This window comes from Oppia nitens, unplaced genomic scaffold (assembly GCF_028296485.1).
Source record: "Oppia nitens isolate AA-2021 unplaced genomic scaffold, nextdenovo-longstitch-racon4-pilon3 scaffold18_pilon_pilon_pilon, whole genome shotgun sequence".
NCBI lineage: Eukaryota > Metazoa > Arthropoda > Arachnida > Sarcoptiformes > Oppiidae > Oppia > Oppia nitens.
This window is the reverse complement of record NW_026533197.1, coordinates 390,978-406,994: the sequence shown is the minus strand read 5'-3', so window position 1 is coordinate 406,994 and position 16,017 is coordinate 390,978. Positions and strand designations below refer to the sequence as shown.

The 16,017-nt window shown below is 25.2% G+C and overlaps 1 protein-coding gene across 2 annotated transcripts in view; it reads right to left on the bottom strand.

Annotated features, from left to right (window-relative positions):
* Positions 1-16,017, bottom strand: part of LOC128965960 (protein sax-3-like) — a 53,150-nt gene that overhangs the window by 12,409 nt on the left and 24,724 nt on the right. Inside the window, exon 1 of one of the 2 annotated variants that reach the window (XM_054312752.1) lies at positions 11,296-11,442. The exons of the other annotated variant lie outside the window; for it this stretch is intronic. Coding sequence (XP_054168727.1) covers positions 11,296-11,419 — 124 coding nt within the window. The 5' untranslated portion in view covers positions 11,420-11,442. Of the gene's footprint in view, positions 1-11,295; positions 11,443-16,017 lie in introns of those variants that run through there. 2 annotated transcript variants of the gene reach the window in all.

Genomic DNA, 16,017 nt, shown 5'->3' with positions numbered 1-16,017 from the left:
TTAAGTTGAGTACATTTTTCAATGAATTGCTTATTATTTTTGGCTGTTTTGCCAATTTATCTTATGATGTTTGATGTGTTAATGAATGCTTACATTAATAAGGTTTATCTAATGCTGTCTAAAAACAACTATACTTATAATTATAATAACTTTGTGATCATTAAAATAGCTTTCGTCGTTAAATACATTAATATGATTGTTATTAGACATAATAAAAATTAGTATTTCATAATAACTTTATTAAAGTTCAGTCAATGTTATAAATTTAAAGTGGTTTGAAAAAATCAACTAAAATTATATTCAATTCTCAATTACTAAAAATAATATACAATATCTTACAAATCAAATGCATATAAATGCAAATGTTATTGAATAGCGAATATTGAAGCAAAATAATACATTATATTCTGTATTTCGGTATATACTATGAATTATTTTATTTCAATCAACACATGGCAACTATCAAACAAAACTTAAGCTTATGGCTAAACATTAAACATACTGTACTAACAAAATAACACAATTTTTATTATTTATAATTTTGTTATTAATTATGTAATATTATGTTTTCTTATAAAAACTAAATTAAGTAATTTATTTTACAAATTATGGTTTATTATTATTACTATGTCTTGTAATACAAGATAAAATTTATGTAAACTTAAAAACATTGTATATAATAAACTGTGATGTATATAAAACATGACCAGTACTAGTAGTAGTAGTATATTTGATATTTTTATTTATAGCGTTGATATTTTCCATACATAGCATATAAGAGGCATAATATATCTATAAAATAGTTTTTAAAGCCATTGAAAGTCAAGGGTGTTTTGCCAATAAAGGCAAACATGCAGTGAAAGACACTTAGATTTTGAAGCAAACGAGCCATCAATATGACTATCAGACAAATTTATATAGTTTTTAATCGCAATAGTAATACAAAGATTTTGTATTTAAGTCCTTCTAATAGTCGTCAGACAAACTTTGACAACCAATGTATTCATTGCCACCAAAAATATTTAACTACTTTTAATGTGAAAAACATTTTCAATATAAAGTCTGATAAATTATTAAAAACATTTTGTTATTTATTTTTTCAGTAATATAAAACATACGGTTTATACTTTTTTTATGTCTGTCTTACAATTTTATATTACCGCTAAGTATACCGGATATTAAATATAATTATTCAATTTTATATTGTTGTTTATACACATTATAAATTATGATTATATTTTTATAATATATATTAAACTTAAATTATGTTTTATTTTATACGCATAACATTTTTATTGTTAGTAATTGCCATCAATAGATAAGAGAGTATTACAATATATTTACTGATAGATTTGCGGCAAAATTATTGCTCTATTGTTTGGGTCAAAGTTTTTGCACTCATAATATGGCTATTAATCATAAATAATAATAATAACACTAATCATATTATATATACTGTATATTAAAAACTAAAATGTGTTTCTCATTAGACTCCGACTCTTATATTAGGTCCCAAACCATACGATTATTGGCGGTGAGGACACACCTTAACAAAAGGGAAACCGATTTTTCAGTCATTTATGCACCAAAGCAACGAACAAACGCCACAATTAGGTAATAAAAAAATGTTGTCTTACAGTCAATTGCAAACAACAAACAATTTATGGCAATAAAACTATAATAAACATACATTTACTAAATTTGTGTAAAACATGAAAATTTTTAGTATTATTAACTTTAAAATATATGATAAATACATTCTCAAGAAAATGTTTTTTAAAACGTATTGTAATCTATATTTGTTTCACAAAAAATATGCCAAACAAAACATTTACTGTACAATCAATCGTCAGTCATATTATGACAGTACCTGAAGATTTCATATTTTATTTTTAATTTTTTACACTTTACTTATAACTATTAATATAAATAGTTATGAATTTCACGATCCATTTATTTATGATTGATTTGGTGAACATATGAGAAATTAGGTGATTCAAGGACAAGGAGGTTGAGGTGAAGAGAAATATTTTTATAACAAAAAATATTTATATATATATTTATAGCTTTTGAGACGTCGTATATAGCGTTTGAGTTCACAGCAGTGGGGGTGCCATACATGTGACACAAATGAAGAATAGCCACAAAAGAAGAGGAGGTCAGAGAGCACAGAGACGTTGGTTTGGGTACTGTTGTTGTCAGCGCTAAACAGCCAACAAATGTTAATATCCTTCAGATATTGACCACTCAGTTGGTTATACCGTACATACTGTACAACAGCTACAACACTATAAATTCTATCTCCCAGTGCTCTTGTATTATACATGTTGTGCACATCATATCACAAACAGTGTTATTATAACACATTTTTTGCATTCATTAAGCTTTTCCTCTAAAAATCAATGCTTTTATTGAATTTTGGTTAAACTTTTTAGCTTATAGTTATACCTTTTCAGTGACTCCTTTTAGCATTATTCAAACATACCGATGCCATAGCACACAAACATAATAGCATACAATAGACCAGTGAACATATGCCTACCACTGAGCACTGACCGCTCATAATGATTGGGTACAGAAAGTGCTTAAAAGCAATACAAAGCCAAAACACACGAGTGAATCAAATAAACTATTTATTAGAGAAAACTCAAGACTCGGCTCTCAATTATTATTTGCCAAATGTTAGGAAAAAACCTTCAATTTCTTTCATTCACTTTCTTTATCTATGCCTCCAATAAATATGGGAAATAAAAGTTTGAGTCAAACCATCACATCAAACAAAAAATCTATTACTAAGTTTCATATGAAAAATTATAATCATTTCTCTGAAAACAAGAAAACAGAGTACCAGTCCTGTCGAGCACTGGTAGCATATAGTGAAACAACAGTGCGAGTGAACGATTGTGTAATAAAAAAATCAATTTTTGAAATTAGAAAACAATGGATACAAATGCTAAGCAATACAAAAATGTTAAGGAGAGAGAGAGAGAGAGAGAGAGAGAGAGAGAGAGAGAGAGAGATTTAGTTGAATGTAAAAAATTTTCATTAGTGATAGTAATGCTTTATTTATTGGTTGTTTTGTGCACTATCTGTGATACTAATAGAAGTGTTGTTATAAAAAGACCCGTAATTTGATTAATAGCTATTGATTTAAAATTGGGTTCTTTATGTGTACTTTTGTATATAAATGGGAAATGAATTTAGAGGATATGGTAAAGGCTGGTATGGTTCGCAAGGAGCCTCATGGGGACCAAAATAAGTAATGGGGAACTCAAGTGCCAGTGATATTGCTAAATTCACATTTGCAAAGGTTAGGGTAAACGGCGCCTACCAGTGCCCAAACCAATGTATATATGAAGCCTTGTTTGTCACTGAATGGCACATCACATGCGACTGCAATCCGTAACTCTTGTTACTCGACATAGCATTTGGTTGAACTGTTAGTTAGGGCTGAGATATATGCATAAAATCAAGCATAACATTGAGGATAACATTTGATGCATATTTTCAATGCATATTATTTTCAATTTTCAGGCAAAAGCACACTCTCTTTGAAAGTCTTTCCATACCTCGGGAACCGATCAACACATCTGCTCTTTGGGTGACATTTCAAGAGAGAAAATAGAGTAGATTTTCAAGGGATCGGCCTTTATATGTGTTGACTATATTATATCAAAAGTAGTAGTCATTATATCTGTTCAGTAAAACATATCAGATTTGCTAACAGCCCTATTCATGGCGTTTAATATATTAGTTATATAACATAAAAGTAGAGCTTTAATCCCGACTCTATTCATAGCAAAACACACAGACATATAGTGGACTAAAGTAGTTGTACTGCTCTTAGCTATAAAAGTATAATAATAATAATATATAATATCCGTTATCTTATTATTTTGCTTCACATGTTATAATGCATTGACTTCAATGTTATTATATAAATAAAGTCAAACCAAAAGCAAGTTTTAGCTGTTAAGAGGTTTTGATTGAAGCCGAGTATGAGTGAGAAAAATGATCGCAAAGGTGTGATAATTCTCATAAACCCTAAAAACATTGAATACCGGAGTGAGAAACATGAATGTAATGAAAAAACATAATTTATTTGGCAATCAGTGACTAATAATACTATAATTTAATGAAGTGAATAGCATTTGTTAAAAAAAACTATTTTAAGACTTATCACAACTTATTTGGGAAAATATTTTAATTACTTTCAAAGCCAACTGACCTTTACTTGTATGTTGTTTGCCTCCCATTATCTATTGGCTATACATTGCTTAAGAGTTTAGTTAATATTGCTATTGTACTGAACATAATAATATAATATCAGGTACTGTGATAATGTAATACCGGTGCCGATCCACTAAAGACCACTTAATACATGTCTTAATTCAAAAGTAAAAGTCTATTATTATTTGAGTTTTAAAATATAATAAATTGAGATATAATGGATAATACAATGTCTGTCCAGTACTTCCACATAAAAGCACTTAAACAAGTCATCCATTTCCATGTCTTTTACAACATTATTGTTTGACATGAAAGCCGGTCCTAACTTTCAGACATTTACTTATATAAATATATTGTTCACAATATTTTGTTTTCGGGGGTCAATAGGTAAGCACTAGAAAAATGATTGAATTATTAATTGTTTGAAAAATGTGTTGAAAAACATTGAGTCAAACATACATATGATAAAGAATCAATATTTTATATTTTTATGAAAAAATATAAATGATTTTTTGCTTAAATATTTGGATCAAACAAAATAAGTAACATTTTAAGACATCGTTGGTCTTAAAATAAATGCTTCACAAAAAGCACATTTCGATAATATTTACAGTAAACTTATAGCAAATATACCTTTTTTTGTAAAGTACTCGACACTTATACCTTCACTTAAACACACTCTCAGCTCATCCCTCAGTTCACGACTCATCTCCCACTCTAACTGTCGGTACAAATATATAGAGAAATAGGACCTAAAAAGTAAATATCTTTTTATTTGAACCGCAATTGAGTTCATTGTATGAGTGAATCAGTGAAATATAAAGTTGTCTTTGAATAAGAAGAAGAATTACATTGATTTAAGTTATGTTTTTGCGGTCCAATAGATATCATTAAAATATACTCAATTTATGGCATTTATTCACACATAAAAAAGTTATATAATTTTTTATATCTTTTATATGTGAAACAATAAATTTTTTCTCTTTCTTTTTTGTACTAGTATTCTATGATATTAATATGAATTTATTAAATAAAATTTTATTATACTTTAAAAATTTCAAGTACTGTATATATATAATATGTTTTTCATAAGTTAATTAAAAGTTTTTATTTTTATTTCCTTAGAAATAGGATATGATATCTTGAATTTAGTTGAATGAGTGATACAAATGAAACCTAATATTTTTTAAGGTATTAAAAGTCAATCATTTTTGTCTCTTAAAAAGTTAATAAACTATTTAATGGGTTCATGAGATCATCACTACGATCATCATATAAAATACATTTTATAAACGTTAATGCATTACAAAAATAAACTTAAGTAAATTTTTTTATTTATACCTCTTATTTATCTTTATTTTTGTAGTCCTAGAAAATTGAGAGAGAGTTTGCATTTTTAAGGTACAAGTGATTAATACTGTATAATGAAACATTCAATTTGCTTTAAACTATACAAACACTTTTAATGGCATTCATTTTAAAAATATAACAAAAAATGTTTAAAGTTTATAAAAGTTAGATAATATGCTAAACCACTCCTTGTATTTTTCATTACTAGTTATGTATTATTATTATATAACATATAAAGTACTATCCGTTTAAGTGGTTTGCAATCAAGTGACTGTATATGACTTTTAAAAATTACTAACATTTAATTATGGGCGCCTCCATAGATAGTTGGGGTACACCATATGTATGTCATTTATAATAATGAACCGAACGACAAATTATTGGTCAAACATCAGGTGCCCCTCTAATGAGTCTTCAATACAGCAACTTATCCAATACCCGCACCAATATTGATGGCAAACAAGTTTTGCAATGTTTACAATCGCAACGTGAAGTAAATCGATTTGTTGTGTATTTTATCCATACATTTATTATAAAAAATATTTTTACGTTATGTTTACAGAAAGTACAGTAACCCTAACTCACTCTAACCCTTACCCAAACACATGTGTTATTTACTAACTATTAGCAGTCATTATTATTATGGGAATTAATTAACGACTTTAGCACTCATTTAAATAATATTTTTTTAACTTATAAAATGTTTTACAAATTAATTGTCAGTCAAATAAAATAAATTACAATTTAAGGCACTGACTGTTTGACTCCTTTTGTTGTATTATATAAGCAAATAATACTTAGTTTGCATCTCATAAATAACAAATGCATTTATTTTTATAAAAATATATTTTGCTCTCCCATAGTAAGGCATAACACTCCCTGATATATCTCATTGAGTCCTACTATAAGCGAATCTATTATATAATGAGTACATATGAGAGCTGTTGGGATATTCAGCTTTTATTGTAATGATTACAATAAGTTTATGTAAATGCTTTCAATCAATAGTCAGCTCCCGACTAAAAGTATGGTCTTGTGCTCCGACTGTTGTCGTGTCGGACGGTCTGTAAATAGTGAGAGCGCCTGTATTTCTGGTTGATTGCAATCTCTACGAGTCTTTCACCATTATATTGAATATCGAGTTTAACTTTGCATAACATAACGCACACCAGTGTAACAACGGGACCGACTTATATGGAAATGGATTTAACAAAAAATTATTTATAGTTGAAATCTGATGGGACCTTAACATAGGCAAAGTAGTGTCTCTTTCAATGTTTGGGTGTTATGGGGAACTATAGGGGATCACAATAAAAGGCATATTTGCAATGAGGATGAAGACCATCATCCCATGCATTATATATGTATACTATTCTAACAATAATGAGTTGATTGTCAAAGTGTGGAGTGTGTGGTGCACTTTAGGGACGGGTATAGTAGTATGTATGGTAACATTTGGCTCTAATAACAAGGCATATCTCATATAAAGAGCACACACTCACCATCACTGCTAATGTTTCCACAAAATACTACTTCAATCCCACACTTTTCAAGACTAATTCAATTGATAGCCAATTGTATGCACTGATTGAATAAAATGTTTGTGAAAAATGGTTTTCACATTAAATTTTGTGTATTATTTTATTTTCTCGTTTATTTATAATAATATTATTTAATATGTGTGTCACATATATTTGAAATATGTAACTACTTTTTCTATCGTTTTATTATACGGTAATAACTAATGTTTGATAGGAAATTAAATATAATTATATATTACATACAATATATGCTTAGTTTGCTTAGTGAGAACTAAACGCTAAGCAAATATATATTTTGGCAAAAAGTTAAATAATAATAAAATTTTATATATCATTCATTAACACTTAGACACAGTTTGACTCCAATTTATTGTATATAAATAATTTTATTTCATTTTAAGCTATGTTTGGGCTGACAATCATTTAATATTGTATTCAATTTATATTTACTATACATATGTCTAACTTTTTATTACATTTTCTTCATTTAAATTAAGTTTTGTGTGTCTTTTCATTGTTTAAAAGCTTTTATGTGTATTTCATTTTACAATATATTTAATTCACTCCTCTTTTTATTATTAGTTTATTTCAAAGCCTACATTTATATCTGAATTTAATATTTTAATTGTTGACAGTAAGTGTTATGTAATAATAAATATAATAATTGTAATAAACAAATAAAATTGCGGAAAATGAATGTAAAGAACATAAAAATAAATTATTGACATCTCTTTAGACAACAATTTTCAATAATTCAGTGAAAAACAAGTTCTTTGTCAGAGTATGTCTGTATATACTATATGACTGCCTGTGTGTTAGTCCTCCCAATAAGTGGTGTCTAAATCCAAAAACATTAAATTGATTACAATAATAGCATTGAATAGGAGTGACACTAAAATGATATCCAAATGTAAGCCCTGACGGTATCATTGATTAGAATTGTTGGATATATCACTAAAGTATCCAAACGTGTATTTACTCTAATGTATACATAAAACTTCACTTCACTACCAATGCTATCAACTCATCCCTTGTTGTCTATTCTCACTTCTAGTCGTTTTGTGTCCCTAACTAAGGGTACGGCAATGTAATGTGCGGAACGATACACAAAAACATTTGGACGTTATTAGCAATGGGAGAGAAAGAAAGAGAGAAAGAAAGAGAGAGAGAGAGAGAGAGACTATAAAAGTTTATATGAGAAGAATATGATTAGAGACGAGGATATCGTATAATGGCAATGATTTGTTGCGGGTTTACACTCTCTATGCATTGATAACTAATAAATAGTCACTAAATGATGTGATACAAAGTTACATATATAAGGGGATAAATAGTGAGTGAGTGAGTGAGAGAGAGAGAGAGAGAGAAAGAGAGAGAGAGAGTGCAAAATAATGAACAGACTATTATATGCGAATCGAGACATCCCATCACTTCATTATGTAATAAAGTTTTGGTTAAACAAAATAAATGGCACTCTTTTAGAGACCTAAATAACAAACATATATATCATATCCTTATGCCTACAATGAATGCATTACCTAAAAACAAAACTCAATTTTAGTCCAAAGAATTGTCATTTGTTTGTTAACAAAAATGCAGAAAAAAGATTTAAAAAGTCTAATTTTGGACTAAATTTCTAGTATTGTCTATCATAAACAAAGTAGTAAATCGATATTTTTTTAATACAAATGAACTATTTGTTATATATATTATATACGTAATAACATATGCTATAAATTTAGATTTTCAAGAATTTTATGTTTATATTAACCGAATGTAATATTAGTCAAAAAATTTGGCTAAAAGAGAGAAAATCAATAATTGGGTGGAGAAGTATACACATATCAGATGTAAATAGTGAACCTTATTTAGTGACACCTCTCACCCGCACCGGCAGAAAAAAAACTATACACTATTCATGTGAACAATATTATCATTTAATTGGTAGCGAACGGCGCCATAGCTTTACATTAGTATAGCATCCGATAGTTTTGCACGTAATGTTAAAATAACACATAATTAACTATAAAAACTGTTTTTGTTATGTTTAGATTTCAAATGTTTGGTATAACTAACATTTCATAACATAAGAGGCTAAACAATGCCATTAAATAATAGGTATGAAATTTAAGATTCAATGTTATTTAAAACATTTATACTAATTATTGCAAATTTAATGTTTTTGTGATTGGTTTTTTATTATGTTTAGATACAGTATAAAAGTGAAAATTGTAAATAGCTTTAATTTTCTTATGATTATAGTAATGATAACTTATACAGTTTAAAAATTATAGCATTGACTGATATTACAATATAATTCAATATTTAAATTATATAAACAAAACTGATTGTTTGGTTAACTGTATTTATTATACTTTAAATATTTATGAGGAATTAAACAGATTTTAATGAATAATATTATCAAAAAACAAAATAACATATAATGCAATTTAATACTATTGGACTCTAGAAAAACAAATTTAACAAAATAATTATATTTACTAAAATTATTTATAAAATTAATGACATTGCTGTCAGTAAGTACAATAAATATAATATATAGATTATATATAAATTTTCTATTGAAATATTATATATTAAACTCATTTCAACAAAATGATTACTTTAATAATATAAAAACAACAAAATTTAGACACACGATAGCACAGAGAGACAGGTAGGCAAACCATCTGCAGCACTGATAGCCAATTTGGTAGTGAATTTTGATGTTAATATAAAATACTGTATTTATTAAAAGTAATGAACAATAATATCATACATTTTTGCTGTAATATGTTTTTTGTTCAACAAATTAAGCTTTAATGCGCTAATTAAGTGGGGAACTGGATATACAAGTAATATAATACTATACATAATATGGTAAATATAAATTTCATATAAATTTATAGATATATCATAGATATAAAGTTAATGTGTCTAAAATTTTTAAAGCAATTAGATTGGTCATCGACTGTTAATATAAGGCGTATAATAGACTTAAAAATATAGATAATATACGGAGTGTTAGTTCAAAAAGCCCTCAAACCATCACAACATCACAACCTCTTAGACAAATAGCCTAACAAAAAACTATCACTAATAAGTCAATAGAGAAAAAAACAAAATATTGTGAGAAAAAATTATAATAAAATGATATATGTATTGATTGGTGTCATTTAAAAACTTATAGACAGACACACATAATCCTTGGCACAGACCTAACACATGACAGGAGCCGAACCTAAGACTAATTTATCGACTTTTTATATGAAGCTTTCGTTTCCATTCATTTTCATAAATCGTTGTCTTGTTTTCCACTATTCATGTGTTTTGCATTTTTAGTCGTTTGTCTCATTAATCTTATAATGTTATAAAAAAGTATATTATTGAAAACAAACTTTTCTAACACAAACTAACATAAAAATGCTAATATATTATACACATATCTATCAGTTAAAGATTATTCCACTCCAGAGGACATTATTTACTTCATATTAAAAAATATTAGTCTTTTTCTTGAGAGAGAGAGAGAGAGAGAGAGAGAGAGAGAGAGAGAGAGACTGATTGAGAATTCAAATAAAAGAAAACAAAAAATTATTAGTCATAGAGATTGTAGACAAGGGTTTGTCACAAGACATCAGATATTATATAAATTATGATAAATTTATAAAGAATATATGTTTTCACAAGAAAATTGTGTTTTGTTTTTTTACCACACAATATAACAAATATTAAAAATTTAGTTTTTTTATTTCAATTTTTTGTTTGTTTTTAGACAAAAAAAATATTAAAATTCGTGAAAAACGATTTAAAGATTAGTGTGTAAGAGAAATGAATGCCATACATAAAAATGCTACCAAAAAATAATAATAAGTTTTTCATTTCATAGATCCAAATGTTTAAGTTTAATGTTAGAGAGATAAGTAAAAAATATTTTGTGTATTCATTCAAATGACACTCAATTATGTGTAATATTATATAAATTTTTTATATGATTTTGAATCATTTCACAAAAAATCATATCTATAAAAGTTATTTTTGTCACATAAAGTATAACAAATATATTCTTTGCTTTGAAATGTGAATAATATTAGTTACTTTTTTTTGACGGTATTTTCTTTAGTTATTGTCATAAAAATTGTGTATATATTGTATATATTTTATTATAACTTACAGTTAATGTTGTGCTCCTCTGCTGTCGACAACACTAATGATACGCTTATAATAATAATAACTTTAATCCAAATAATCAGTTGATAATAGCGTAACAATAATCTGTTGTCATTATTGGAGTTCATTATTAATCAATCATTGATTTAATAGCATTAATGTGAATGAGAGGAAAAATCAATTGAATTTATTATTAATTATTAGTATAACTTATTTTTTATAAGTATTGATAAACTCTTCAGTAAATAAAATGACTTAATATTTATAGCGTTTATAAAACGTTGTGTACATAAATATATATTATATAATTGAAGATAAAAAATAATAAAAATATTTATAAATCAATTTAAATACTATGCAATACAAATCATGGCAGACTAAGTAAATATTTTATTTATATTATAATTATTAAAATAATTTTGCTTCACATTAAACATAGAAACTTATTATATATTATTAAATGAGAGAAACTAATTAATTAATCAATAAATTAATTTTGTTGTTCCCATTATAGCACACTTTTATAAATTATATATGTTATGCTATTATAATATTACTTATTAGCATAATTAACTGTTTTATTATTAACTATAAAATATTGTGATCCAAGATAAATTTATATTATTTTATTAATATGTTATATAATCAATTTTCAATTATTACAATTCTCATAAAATATATAACTACAGTATATTATATACTTATGTATCTATCGTTACATTATTTTTCCATTATATTTATATGACATTACAAACACAGAATATTCAATATAAATAAAAAGTTGTCAAATAATGTATTTTCACTGACTCTTTGTTAAAGTAAACCAAAATTATATGTATTTATATAAAATAATATCAAAATGACTTTCAATGATATAACGTGAAGAATATGACAGTAAATATAATTTAAGTTATATATAATATTATGAGTAAATGAACTGTCAATAAGCACTGTTGTGTTTGTTTCCAATGGCATAAACACACACAAACACACCGTCAATATAAATGTATGTTAGAGAACACATGAAAACTGATAGAAAATTCACTGTAAGCTTACAAATAGTCAAAACGTTGAGAATCGGTAGTTATGTACTGATCTCAAGCTGCCAGTGCTCTGACTTGGTTTGTGGCGAGTGTTAGGCACTCCACTCAATAGTTAAGGCGAAAGGCCTGCAAGCGATGCGAGCAATACTTCAGTCGAGTCTATTATACATTGAATACTGTAGTACGGGTGGGTTGGGTTGGATTTGGTTGGGTTTCAAACAAACACATGAGTGACTGAAAGATAGTAATGTCGATGTGAGACAAGCGAACTCCTACTCCACTGATAACTACAAATACAATACATTGTAGTAAATGCCTAACAATTTCTCACATTTGCACACAAACTGGTGTTACTTTATACCAGAGAAAGCACTGGTATATTAAAAGGCACTGAAAATCATATTCAGTGGCCTTTTCTCTCACTTTCTACTCTACTCTTTAATAACAATACACTCGAAACATATTAAATAATATACAATCAAATTTCATATATCATAATATATAATCATATATTCAATATTTGATATAAAATATTAAAAAGGTTTGCGATATCAGTAATTGCAAGACTCGTATATTAAAAGCATTAAAGAAAATAATCTGTTAATTATTAAAAAGTTATGTACAAATGAGATATTATATTACAAGTAAACTAATTTTTTATTAATTTTCATTATTTTAATGAATTTGAGATTTTATTATATGTTAAACATATAAATCCTTTGACCAGATTATACATTATAATGTATATTAATCCTAATTTAAACGCATATTATGCAATATGTACTATATATAAGTGTATTGTATTTTTATTATACTGTATATTTATTATATGCAATATGTATATATTGAATAATTGAATTAAAATTTTTATAACAAGTAATTTTCATTTTTTAGATACACTAAAATCTATTAACATAAAACCATAAATAATGGATTACAAAATTATTTTTTGGTAATAATAAATTTTGATAAAGTGAGAGATTAATTGTTTAATTGTTATAATTTATAACTTAAAATTTTGTGAATTATATGTTTAACATAATATTATATAAATTAGAAATTTATCAAAATTTACTAAAAATCGAGTAATTATTAAAATAAATTTTCAATATAAACATTTATTGATTATAAAAATTTATTTATAGAAATTTGATTGTTATTTTTCTAATAATTCATAAATATAATCCATTTAGATAAAAATTATTTTAATAATAAATTAAAATTTTAATATTTAATTTTCATACTGGAAATCTCTGATAAATTTTTATATAAAATTTCTAAGACATTTCATTCTCCCAGAAATTAGTTTTATAATTATATATATTATATATTTTTATAAATCATTTTTCGTGAGATTTTAGTTATAAATATTCATATCGTCTATAATTTATTAGAAAACATTGTTTTTCTATTAAATATTTTGATAACAATATGTCCATAATATTTACACATTTTCATTCAAAATTATATTTATAATAAAAAATTTGAAAAATATTTAAAAATATTAACAAAAAATTATATATTAATTATCTTTTTTTATACGAAAACATATCATATTATATCGTAAGTACTTATTATTACTTTTGATATAAATAATGGCATATTTCTAATATTATACGTAAATACATATATTATATGACTCAGTAAGCGGTGAATCAAAAAATAAGTTAATTTTTCTTTTTAAGTTATAATTTAACATTATAATTTATAATTGAATTATTAACAACACTAAATAATATAATATTCAAGGCTTACTTAATATAATAAAATTTATAATGGATTAAGTAATTAAAAAAATATATTGTATACAAAAATAATATAATATATGTATATATATTTACCTGTATATAAACTGTATATTTTAGTGACTTATTATGAACTTAAGGAAAACACAATTTCATTGAATATCTTTTATCATTCAATCATTTGTTTGAATTAGAATTAATTGTTTTTAGCGATAATTGTATTTAACTATATTTTATGGTATTTTTATTACACCTCTATTATCGCATATCTAACTCAAATATAATATATTAACTTTTGATTACCTATATAACATTTATACCAATTGTTGCTATTTATAAGACAGTAAAACACTTATAAAAATAAAAACTAATAATAAAAAATACAACTTTGCGTTTTATTTATTATAGTGTTATAAACAAAATTTAAGTAAATTAATTGAAAATAATTGAAAATAATAAGTAATACTGTTATAATTAGTATAATAACATATACAGTATATACATATATTATGTAGATTATGTAAATTAAAAATATTCTTACTATTTTTTTTAATGTTAATAAATTATTAAAACTATTATTTTAGAAATATTTATCTAATGTTTTTAAAAATTAAGACATAAATTATATAGAAATATATTACAATATATGATAATATATAACTATGTATTTGTTTAGTTTTTTATGTACAATAAAATATTTATTTAATTAATTCATTTCATATTAAGTATTTAATTAATTTTGCTCTTTAATATATTGTAAGTTACATTGACAATCAAAATTAAAATACAATAATTTTCAATCTTATAATTATGTAACACATTTTGTCAATATACTGTATATACTGTATATATATCATCTATTTTTTAATAAAAGTTCAGAAAAACGCTTCTTATATATATATATATATATATATATTGACTGCATTGAGAAATGCTTGAAATGTTCAATAAATTATATGCTATACAAAATGCAGTGATTGTGTCGTGTATTACATTTCATTTATTATATATTCCTAAACAAAGATTTTTGTATCCCATATGTGACCCAAAGATTTATAGTCACAATCGATACGTGTCTATGCAATCACTGGTCAAACTGTAAGTCAAAACAGTATACATAGTCACACACATACACAGAAAACCTGTAATTTTAAGTATTTTTTGCTCACAATATTGCCGGTTGTATTGAACAGGCATTTGCTATGCAATCTGGTCTTTGTGTTGTCTATTGCTTTACACACGATATAACTTTTTGCACAAAAAAAACGTTTACTATTTTGAAGAAAGTGATCGATAAAACAATATCTATGAGAGACACGAGTCAAGAGTCAAAAAAGCATTTACGGACACATATCAAGACATGAGATGTGATCTGATATTAGACAAAAATGTATGACTTGTGAAACACCCGAACAACTAATGCCATAAAATATGACACCAAAAATGAGATGAGAAATACTATAAACGTGTAAATAAGTATATAAATTATATATAATAGTAAAGGAAAGACAGTACTACTACTACTACTACTACTACTACAAGCAAAAGAAAGTCAAACGATTGCCACAAAAATTTATTTCTTAATATCTTTTTTTTTGTGAATCGTTTCCATATAAATGATATTATATTTTATTTCTGTGAAATTTTTTTATGATAGTTTTTCAAGACTTACTCAACCATTATTTATGCATATATATATATATATATATATATATATATAAATGTTTGCCATCAAAAACTGATGATTTTATGGTTTCCTTAAAATTTTATTATATTATTCTTCTAACACAATATCTTATAATATAATGAATATATATCTCAATTCCTTTTACAATAATATTTGTTTAGTTTTCCATTGAGGGTAACAACAAAAACATTATTATCGCAATGTTATCAATAAATATAATAGAGAAATAAATTTTATAGTGTCTTAAATCA